This window comes from Prunus persica, chromosome G8 (genome assembly GCF_000346465.2).
Source record: "Prunus persica cultivar Lovell chromosome G8, Prunus_persica_NCBIv2, whole genome shotgun sequence".
NCBI lineage: Eukaryota > Viridiplantae > Streptophyta > Magnoliopsida > Rosales > Rosaceae > Prunus > Prunus persica.
The window spans coordinates 13508975-13521306 of NC_034016.1; the positions used below are offsets into that span (position 1 = coordinate 13508975).

Here is a 12332-nt window from a genome sequence, read left to right on the forward strand (position 1 = left end):
GTCGCTGAAATATTTTAGCGACTAAATTTGTCTTCACTACACAACTCCAAGTTGGTTGCCATCGAGAGTGAGTTGCTGCGAAAATACCAAAAATTCCCGCGAACATGGAATTATTTGGCGATGAAATAAATGTTTGATCGCCTGAACATTTCAGCGATGAGTGTTATGGTCGTGAAAGATGTAGTTTATTTGTCGCATATGTTAGTTGGTTTGGTTATTTTCATAATGGGCGACGAAATAGATTGGTCGCCAAAACTGAAGATGTGCAATAGCTTTGACGAGAGCAGAGATTTTGGAGCCGATATTTCTATAAAAAAGAAAAAGAACAAAAAGTAACAGTTAACTAGTAGAGACACAAGTAACTCAAAAAACCATTAAGATTATAAAAAATTGAAGAAAGTTTTTTTTTTTTTTTTGGGTCACTATAACATTAGAAATTGATGTAAGTGGACAACAAATTTATATCTTATGATATAATTTTTATTTTTTTATTTTTTATACAAGTCATATTGAGGGAGGGTGGAATCGAACTTAGGACCTCTTAACTATTTGAGTTACAAATTCATTGCATCCGATGATATAATATTAATAAATAAACGCACATTATAACATGAGATTATTGTTCATTAGAAAAAAAAAAAAAAAGTGAATTCATATAAAAAAGAATATGGCTAAATTTGAAACGTGTGACACCCAAAACTAGAGTATGGTGATTTTCTTTATCAGTTTTTTTAGTGAACAAAGGGGATTAGGACCAGAAGACAGGTTTAAACAATAGCATATAGACGCATAGGAGAAAGGAGGCCAACTAAGTCATGAGGAAAAACAAAAGAGATATTACTCAAGACACCCAATAATGCTCTACCCTGTTACTTCTTCTTTCCATCTTATCCATTAGAAAAAGAAAAAGAAAAAAAAAACTAGTTGAGCTGAAAAGAAGAAAAGAAAAGAAGAACAGAAAAGAAGAACTTACTTTTTTAAGGGGAAAAAAAAAGGAAACTCACCAAAAAATTGTCTTCCCCCCTTATTGTGAGTAAAACTTGGTGTGGACGCATTCCACGCCCAAAAGATTTGACACCACAAATTTCTATGGATCTCTTCTTTCTTTTCTTTATTTGGCCCCTCCTCTATGGCACTCTATAGAATCCAAAAAAATAATATTCAGCCCTCCCATTTTTAAGGGCCTATTTTCGAAGACCCTCTTTGCGGACACAAACTTGCCTGTGTCTCTATAAATATGCACAATCCCATGCCCCCTTTCAATCAACATCTAACAATCCAACCTTCTCTACTACAAAGAAAAGACCTTAAACTTCTCATATCAAGAAACAAAAATGGCGTTCAACACGAAGCTTCTTTTGGCCATTTGCTGCGTCGCATTGGTCTTCACTCTTGTCTCTGCAAACATTTCTAAAGAAGAGATCGATGGCTTCGTCGAGGAGCACAACAAGGCTCGTAAAGAGGTCGGCAACAAACCCCTCAAGTGGAACACGACCTTGGCCCAGTATGCCCAAGAATATGCGGATAAAAGAGTTGGTGACTGCGCCATGGAGCACTCGATGGGGCGTTGGGGTGAGAACTTGGCCTCCGGCGACGGCATGAGCGGCGCAGCTGCCACCAAGTATTGGGTCACCGAGAAGGAGTTCTATGATGAAAAGTCCAACAAATGCGTCAAAGACGAATGCGGTCACTACCTTGCTGTGGTATGGGGCAAAACCACTGAGGTTGGATGTGGCATTTCAAAGTGCAACAATGGACAGAACTATGTGGTTTGCAGCTACGATCCCATGTACCAGCCCGAGGACGAGCGCCCCTACTAGACAATGTATGTATGCTTGCGTGCACACACGCACACCTTCATGAGGCCTGTTGAGAAGTCTTGTGTTTTTTTTCTTTTACGAAATTAGAAAAATAAAATGTAATGGGTGTATACAAATACATTCCCACACTCACAACATTCCTTTATGTGACTAGCACTTGACATGATATTGTGAAAGGTTACAAGAGAATGAATAATTTAAAATTAAAAAAAGGAAAAGAATAATATAATTTCATTTTTGTAAAATCTAACCGAAATATTATCTCATTCTCTTTATGTTTTTTTTTTTTGATAGTCAATCTCTCTCTTTTTGAAAATACAACTAGACAAAATTCTAATTGGTTTATCCAAAATTTTAATAAAGGACTAATTATCCATTATTAAGGCTAAATAGCCGTACGTATTTTTTTTTGAGTGCTGCTATTTTCACCTCCCTGTCTTATTTGAAGGAAGTGAGATTCCACCATAAAATCAATTTGCAATGGGGGAAGTAATCCAAATCCTTATAAGCCCTTGCAAGGTTTTCTAACTTTCTAATGTGGGACTTTTTACCTTCACATTCTTGCACGCCCCCACTCGTGTGGCAAATTTTCAAGCCTAACAGGTGGACAACACATTTTGGGTGACATGGAGCACATGTGGCCATTGGGCTTTAACATGTGGTCAACCTGCTCTGATGCCATGAAGAAAGTTGAGGTTCCACCCTAAAACTAATTGGAATTGGGGAGAGTAACCCAACTCCTTATAAGCCATTGCAAAGTTTTCTAACTTTCCAATGTGAGACTTTTTACCTTCACATTCTCACACTATTAACCCACCCACTTTATCTTCCCTCCCACCATGTAAATTTGATAAAACACAATCCTATCTTTTCACTCAGCATTATTCCTAAAATACCGTAGCCCACTATTATTTCAAATAAAATTAAAAAAAATGAGAATGTAAAAAAAAAAGAGTAAGAGCACTTCCAGCGCTAAGCCAGCCCAGTCAAAAGGTTGCCCAGGCCAAGAAATGCTCCTCAAGCGGTAAAAACAACCCAGGCAAGGCATGGACTCAATCAAGCCTGGCAAGCAAGAACAACCCGAGTTGTTGCCTAAAAAAATTCTGTAAAATTACAAAAAATTGAGAATATATATTTTTTTTTATACATACCTAGAAATTTTATATATATTATTAATCTCATACATACAAATTAAATTAATCTCAAGTGAATAGTAATTGTCCTTCGATTGCATGGCAATGGGTGGAAAAGCAACAAAAAAATTGCTAGGGCAGATACTATTCACGTAAAAAGTAATTGCCCTTGTCTCCCCTAAACTTTTGCCCTGATAAATGAGTGAATGTGCTCTAAGAAAGAAAAAAATCCAGCTGCTAACTACGGCTCCAACAAATGTGTTGGGGATGAATGTGGAAATTATACTCAGGTGGTTTGGAGGAACTCGGTTCATCTTGGTTGTGCTAGGGCTAAGTGTGACAACAATTGGGTTTTTGTCATTTGCAGCTACGATCCTCCTGGTAATTATGAGGGCGAGCGTCCCTACTAGAATTGGAAGGCATTTGATCAAGCTGATGAAGTTGAGATGGTGGACTGGAACTTGGAACAGATTGGATGTTGTTGGTTGATATTAAAGTAGTATTTTGGACTAAATAATGATTGGGTGGAGTTCACGTGAAGGTGGGGGTCTCTCTTTTGTAAAACATCATGTGCTGAACAAATGTACTATTGATGTGATGACCCTTTCTAGCTCTGATGTTCGTTTTTACTCTCAAAGAATGTATTGTTCTCTATTGAGAAATTTTTTTAAAAAATTCAGCGCTAAGAAACTTTAGTACTTATAACTCATTGTATGCTCATTCCGCGGTAATATGCTAATGTGTCATCGTCACTTTCCTTGTTGATGTTTCTTTTTCGTAAAGTAGATTAATTTAGATAATCGTTTGTATAATTTTTACTTGTTAAAGACTTCCTGATTCAAATTTCATGAACGGAGTATTTTTTTTTTTTAAATCTTGAATTAAAAAAAATTAAAAAAAGTTCTTACCTTTGGAAAGAAATCTACCCTTTTTTTTTTGTTTGTTTGAAACGAGACCAAATTTTATAGAAATATATCAAAATTTTCTACTAGAAGGGTAGCACCACAGTCTTTGTTGACGCGAGTCTGTTAATTAATCAAGGAGATTTATTTTCTTGATTAAATAAGGGATTTACTTTTTTATTTTATATAATTGACAAATGATTGTATAATTACGAGATAGTATTCTACTTGATTACTGTATCTATTTCTTGTAAAGCACTCATGTAAACTCCTATATATACCTCTTTACGGAGAAGAATAAAACTTAACCTAAAGTATTCAAACCATATTTATATTTTAGCATGGTATCAGAGCAATCGATCATAAGTTGTCTCTAAACCCTTACATCAAATTTCTCATATTCAAATCCAAAACCCCAAATCAAATTCCTCATATTTAAATTCTCGAAATCCAAATCCCTCAAATCTAAAGTCCTCAAATCCTCTTATCAAAATCCCTAAACACATACCTCTCAAATCCAATTTCTACATCAAATTCACACATCAAATTCCTCTAATCACATTCCTCCAATCAAATTCCTCACATACTCATATCAAATATTACTTCCACTGCGATGTTAGGATCCCCTACTATTTTCTCCCTTATTGTGGACTCACAGAAGCATGCGGTCACTCCTGTTGACTCGGCTACTCGGACTCGTGCTTCTATCGCACCGCCAAAGGTTCTAGTTTTCATACGTCCTCTAAAAAATTCGCAAACTCAGGTGCTACGAATCACATAACATTTGATCCCGGCCAACTTGGTGGATGATGCTAATGGTACCCCCTCCCCTATGGTTGAGGAGGGCTTTCTATCTCTCTCTACTTCCCTACATATGGATTCTGTATTGATTGTTCCATCTTTGGACCATAACTTGTTATCTGTTGCACAACTGTTGCACAACTTACTACTACTTTGAAGTGTATTGTAACATTTTGGCGAATCATTGTGTTTTTCAGGACATCCTCATGGGAAAGACGATTGGTTGTGGTACTCGGCGGGGCAAACTCTAGTACTTAGACTGGGAACTGTATGGTGAGACCAAGGTTGGTCAAGCTTTCACAACACGTGGAACTTGTTCTGAAGGGGAGAGAGGTAAAGTTTGGTTATGGCATAAACATCTTGTGCATGTCTTGTTCGGTTATCATAAGAAGTTGTTTCCATCATTATTTTACAGTCTTTATGTTCTAGCTTCCAGTGTGATACTTGTGAATTGGCTAAGAGCCATCGTGTCCCTTTCCCATTAAGTTCAAACAAGAGTTTAATTCCATTTTCTCTTGTTCATTCTGATGTCTGTGGACATGCTAAAATTGCCATCCCGACAGGAGCTCGATGGTTTGTTACGTTTGTAGATGATTGCACAAGCATGACTTAGGTTTCCATTCTCAAAACTAAAGGGGAAGTCAGTTCCAAGTTTCAACGGTTCCATCAAATGGTGGAGACTCAGTTTCATGCCATAATTCATGTTCTTCCTTATGAGAATGGCGGAGAATTTCTCAACCATGCTCTTAACCAGTTCTTACAAGATCATGGCATCATACATCAACGCTCATGCCTCCACACTCCTCAACAGAATGAAGTGGTTGAAAGAAAGAACATACAATTATTAGAAGTAGTTCGTGCTTCTCTCTTTGGTGCCAATATGCCACGATCTTTTTGGGGCGAAGCCATCGTCTCTGTAGCATACCTCATCAATCGAACTCCCTCTAGTATCCTAAATTTTCAAACGCCACTTCAAACACTACCATATCCAAATACCTCCCACCCCAAACCTGGAACCCCGAATTTCGGCTATGTTGTATTTGTCCACTTACATGATCACCAACGAAGCAAATTGGATCACCGAGCTGAAAAGTGTGGTTTCATTGGCTATGCACTCATAAGAAAAGATACTGGTGTTATCATCCTCCTAGTTAGAAGGTCTATACCTCTATGGATGTTGTGTTTCGGGAACATGTCTTATATTTTTCAGCAACACAAGAGGAGAATCGAGAATCCACCCCTCCTCAAAATTTTGATTTTTTTCCACAGGATGTCACTCAGCTTCAAAACGACTGGTCGCCAGTGGAAAGCGACCAGTCGCCCCCCTTAGTTCTTCAAACACGGAAAACATGCTTCAAAATGACTGGTAGCCAGAGGAAAATAATTAGTTGTCTCTACGCTGTCAAACTCAGGAGGAGAAAATTGAACCATTTTATGAGTTTTTGCCCCCACCAATCACTTGCTGAGATAGTCATTCAAGTAACATCTTTCCCTAAAACTCATAACACTAATAATTAGCAAAAGGGTGGGAAAATATTAGAACTATTTCTAATCAACTAGAATTAAAACACCTTTTAATTCTTCATTTATATGGATTGAAAACAATTAATCCTAGGACTTCCATGAGCCAAGAGTGACATCTTGCAATATATCAAGGTTGTCTAAGCTAACAAGAATAGATGAAGAACATATTCAGTTGGAATTGCAATGCAATACGGTCCTTCTCTTATACAATGTTTTAAATCATATTATTGAGGTACGGATTGATTATGTCAAACCCTTAATATGATCTATAATCTCATGTGATGCAAAAGAACATGATTAAGAACCACTTTCTAAATTATGCTCAAATATTTCGGCCGAAGATTTATTGAATCACATCTCGAAACATTCTCCTTATTTATTGAAGGTAGAGATTCCTTATTGTACATTCATGCTCCTATGATGAATTAAGAGACCCTAATAACTCATAAGATAAATATTTTACGACTTGTCTTTGTGAGCTATCAAAGATTAATAACACATCACATGCAACAATGATGCCTCAATTCTAAGGACTAATTTGCATTATTGCAACTATGAGTTCTCGTTGGATATGTAGATAAAATTACATACGAGAAACTGACGTTTAGTGTACTCAATCACTATTCAACACCCACATACTTGTATTAGTGTCATCTACACAAATGGTTTGAGACTAACCATCCTCCTAATTGAGCATACATAGTATGTGCTAATCTTGACAGTTTATCAAAGCTCATTTAACAATGATTAGGAACTTTGGGAATATCATGGTTAGAGATTAAAGGTCTCATGAATCTAATTTCATTATCCCCAGACTTTGTTTCTTTAATTGATGTAAAAAATAACAAAATAAATTTACCCTTTATTTATCGTATACAAAATGTATTCTAAGAACATTACATCAAATGTATTGGCTCTTAAGGCATATTTCTAACAAGTTACTCCAAGCATTTGAAAAACATCAGGTTTTTATTATTGTTGGTGAAATTGGATTCGGAAAAACTACATAAATACCTCATGAGGTTGGATACCAAAAGCGAGGAAAGAATGGGTGCACGCAGCCCAGCAAGTTGCTACTATGAGTGTTACTTAAGAAATGTGATTCAAGCTTGTACATGAGGTTGGTTATTTCATTCATTTTGATGCTATAGTATGCTGATGGTGGATGAGGATCATGAGAGAACGCTCTTAAACCCGAATTTAAAATGCTAATCTCAAATGAAACTCTTGATGCTAAGAAATTTAGTGACTATTTTGATTGTGTCCTGGTTTTTTATTTTTCAAAAAAGCGACGTCTAATTGATATAGTCTACACAAAAGCACCACAAGCTTATTATTTGAGTGCAGCCATTATGACTGCACTTCAAATCCATGTGATATAAGCACCTAAAAACATATTGATCTTCCATACTGGTCAAGAAGAAATAGAAACAAGAATAGAAATGTTGAAACACAAGATAAGGGGCTTACTGGTTATCACTACAAATTCTTTTAATTTCTTCCAATATCTCAAATATGAAAAGAAATGAATCATTTCATAAAACATGGAAAATGAATCATTTCATCCACACAAATTTTCTTTTTATAGATAATGTTTCTAAATCATAGCTCTCGCACTTATTATAAGTTAACAAAATGACGAACTTATCATGTAAAAGTAATTGATAGGACAACATTCACCTCTTTTATGTGACAAACTTATCATCTAAAAGTAATTTATCACGTAAAAATAACCATAGCTCTTGCACAAATAGAAAATCTTATGCATGCCAACTGTGAAAAGTTCTCTGATGCAACGTGACAATTGATTTGGCTAAACTTTAGTCTAAAACATATAACTCTGGAATCCACTAAGGAAGATATGAGGAAACCTTAAGGTTTATTTGATAAACTGGAATAACAAAACATAACCCTAACAACAGATAAAGTATGCTTAAATAATCCTAGATACCCTAGGAATAACAAATGAATTAAAATAGAAAAATAACAAAATTTCCAAAAACTTTAAAAACTTTAAAACTGAATTTCGGGCTACTAAATGATCTCGGATGCTCGAAAAAGCTCATACATCATAGCAAAATAATGAGTTTTACTCGTGACATTGTTCCCTTCAAATCGACGGGTCATGGACCCAAATCTGAGCTCATAGTCTAAATCTACAGCTTACCTAATTTACCCTTACATGCACATCGCTCCAACTTCTCTTCAGTAGCTTCTGTCATATGTTGTACATCATTCTCACTAAACTGAAAGAGAGTTAGAAACAATATGAACACTACTACTAGGGCCAAAATTTGGTGGGATACTGCTCTATGTCAGTTGGAGGCACATGTACTCAAATTGAAAAGATTAACCAATTGCTTTGACTGGACATACTGGTGCCCAGAAATTACAACCATGCGACCTTGAGGTTTTGTGAAGATTCGTTTACAACCAAAAGTTGACTAGGCCATCCAAAGTCTCCATAAAACATGTAACGCCATACTCCATATTTATAACTCCGGTTATTGGGCACTTAAGTTTGTTCACGATAAAAGTTTAATTCTCTTTTTCGTTATCAATATTTCAATTTTAAGTCTTCTTTACACACAATAAAAATAAATTCAAGTATACAAGTCTTGACATAAAGACATGAACATTTGTTATAAGCTTAAAGAAGTGCAAAAAGTCTTGAAATACAGACGTCACACAGATACAAATGAACATTTGTTATTAGGTTTGTTGTGCCCCATAAAAAACGTGAGCTGTCCAGCCAAATTGAAGCGGTTAGAGAGACTCAAAAGTCTATATGGTTGGTTGGTCCATAAAAAGCTAAGCTAAAAGGGAGCGGCAGCACTTAGAAAAACAAAAACCAAAAGCCAGCAACCTCAAAAGGGCTGAAAGGTGAAGGTCAAAGCTAAAACAATTTGTTTGATTAATATGAAATGACTGGTTTTTTTCGTGGGATTTCCATTGTCTAATTCCTTGGAGGAATTACTGTACAACCAATTTCTCCAGGTCAAAGGCATTGCATGCTACCAAAAGGTTCATGCCTTTCTTTTCATTTTTTTGGGAAGGGGGCTACGAAAAATAAAATATGACAAATTAATTAACAATGCCTATTTGATAAAAAATAATAATTAATAATGCCTAAGTTCTAGCTTTTAAAAATAATTTCCCTGGGCCTAATTTGAAGTTGGGGTGGAATAAATTCAAGGGACGAAGGCCTGTCATAATTGGAGAGTTCGCAACTTCTTGATGACCTTGAAATAAACAACATAATTTTACTGACCCAAAAAAATAAAATAGAAGTCACAACGATGGTTGGATTTCATATACCAATGAGGAAGCAAATTGTTAAATGAAAAAAACAAATGTATTCAATCTCGAGCAAACCAAATATCCATTTCCAAAGAAACTGACAGACATGCTTACATTTTTCCGGATTTCGTTTATTAAGAGGTGGAGATTTCAAATACCAAATATTAAATTTAAATTTGATGTCTAAATGTGGCAATTTGACATCTTGTATAGTTTTTTATTCCACTCAATATATCAAATTAAAATATTATTTTATCACATTAATGTTGATTTATTACTTTCTTTAATGAATTTATTTTTATATTTTACTATTAAGAAACAAAGGTTATTAACCGAAATGATCCCTCAACTATTGCTCAAGTTTATTTTGGTCTACAAACTAAAATTTTCATTTCAATAGTCCTCCAATTCTCCATTTAGTATCAAAACAATCATATCGTCAAAGTCTATCAATTATTCTGTGAAATCGAGGGGCAAAACCCTCTCTCTCTCTCCTCTCTCTCTCTCTCTCTCTCTCCTCTCTGCGCTCTATTCTCCATGGCTGCAAATCCTGATTTTAAAGATGAGAGAAGGCTAACCATCTTTATCTTGCGGCATGTCCATTTAAGAAGCTATCAAATTTCTTGTCAAATAAGACAATAATGAATGTAGCTGAGAAAGCAACAAGGATCCACATAATTGATTTTGGTATCCATTATGTTTTCAATGGCCTTGCCTCATACAAAATCTCTCTTCTAGGCTTGGTTACCCTAAAGCTTCGTATTACTGGGATTACTATGATTGATCTTCCACAACTAACTTCAAGAAGAGGAAGAAATAGGGGACAAGGAGGTGGGTTGCACATACCCCACACCTGTTGAATAATAGAGTTTTTCACAGACTATTGAAACAGAATAGGTTGAATTCCATAATAATTCGTTGATTAGAAGTCTGAGTTAAATAAACTTACAAGAAAGAAAACGTGCAGAAAAACAAGCAACAACTATCCCATGACTAACAACTCCTAAGCCTATGGGATTCTCCTAAAGAATAGGTAAAACAAACAACCACCTTCCCTAGAGAAGAAATTTATTTAAATAAAAATAGGGTAAATTACTCAAATAGTTTTTAAATTTGTACCCGATTTATATTTTGGTCCATAAACTAAATTATTCGTTCAAATAGTCCACCAACTCTTTATTAATCGGCGCTTTGGTCATATCGTTACATTTTTTGTTAAATTTAATCATGTGAGTAGCACATGCTACATTTGTGGGGGTAAATAAGACTTTTGGCCTATGTATCACCCCTTTATCACCATTGTATCACCTATGTATCACCTATATATCACCACTTTATCACTTATTTGGGGAACATAGGACGGTTTTACCCTTACATTTGACGGCAACATTAACATAATGTAACGGTAGGATCAATGGAGCGATTAATATAAAGTTGATGGATCATTTGAACGAATAATTTAATTGAGGGACCAAAATATAAATCGGGTATAAGTTTGAGGACCATTTGAGTAATTTACCCAATAAAATAACATAAAACCTGAACACCACCTCTATAGCCAAATCCCATTCCCACCATCAAACTTTTTATTTTATTTTAAATGAGAGTAGAGAAATCATAGAGAATAGAGCGGTTAAGGGAGGGCGAGGGAGGGAGGGGGAGGGGGAGCCAGTGGTTGATTTAGGGATGGGTTGATATCTAGGTGATTTTGCCTAGAGACAGAGAGTAGAGAGGGATGGAGATATTCTTTTTAGTTTTTTCTTTTTTTAGATGGTTTTGCTCAAAAAGACGGTTTTGCCTCTCGATTTCGCAGAATAATTGACAGACTTTCACAGTATGACGGTTTAGATACTAAATAGAGAGTTGTAGGACTATTAAAATGAAAATTTTAGTTCAAGGACCAAAATAAAACTCGAGCAATAGTTAGGGGACCATTTCGGTCAATAACCCTAAGAACAATTAATTAATCAAGCTAAAGTACTCTTATAAAATGTAGACACATAAATATATATATATTTTTAAAGTCCAGCTCCACGTGGGTTGGGTTATGATGATAATTTTTAATTGAAGAAAAAAAGACAATCCTTTAATTGATACTAGAAAGAAATATAATTCACAATTCACCACACCCAAGAATTTTTATTCTAAGTTGAGAATAATATAGTCTTTCCTCACAACACATTCTAGATCTATCCATAGACATAATTTTCGTCTCGAACTCCATTTCCTTGAGTCGGATTTTTTTTTTCATCTTGCTCAACTTTCTTCTTAAGAAGCTCTATTTTCCTTTCATCTCTCTTGTAATACACCCCACCGGACCCCCCCGCCCCCCTTTTCCCCTTACGTACTTTGAGAGGTGTTACTTATCCTACATACTTAAGAGTTAATAACAAAGAGATAGGCCAATTGGACTATAACTGAAACGGAAAACCAATAGACATTAATTTCTTAAACAAACTCAAGAGTCACCAAACAAAATCGAAGCTCAAATGAAATAAGTACATCTAGCGGAAGCAAATCAACTTATAAAAAAGTTATGTGTCAACCGCTTTTTTTTTTTTTCCCCAACTAAGTCTAGAGAACGGAAATCATATGGAACCATGACCAAGGACTGCTGCCACTAAGCCTCCTATTATTCCTCAAGAACTTCGGTACCTGGAACCACAATAAACTACTAGTGACATAAACTCAGTAAGTAGCTAGAACATGCATTGAACAAGCTCAAACAATTACAAATATACTATATATATAAATATACTAATACTTAGCATTACGCTCATATGCTTGTGCACCTAGTATGAGAAAGAATGCATGGCCTTAACTTATCCAAATTTTACTTAGAGTGATCCTTC

At 35.5% G+C, this 12332-nt stretch overlaps 1 protein-coding gene across 1 annotated transcript; it reads left to right on the top strand.

Annotated features, from left to right (window-relative positions):
* Nucleotides 205–1844, top strand: LOC18768973 (basic form of pathogenesis-related protein 1). The gene has a single exon (XM_020569783.1). The coding sequence runs from the start codon at nt 1335–1337 to the stop codon at nt 1818–1820; it is 486 nt and encodes a 161-aa protein (XP_020425372.1). The 5' UTR covers nt 205–1334; the 3' UTR covers nt 1821–1844.

Coding starts and splice junctions, on each gene's coding strand:
- LOC18768973 (XM_020569783.1), top strand. CDS start 1,335: ATGGCGTTCAACACGAAGCTTCTTTTGGCCATTTGCTGCGTCGCATTG.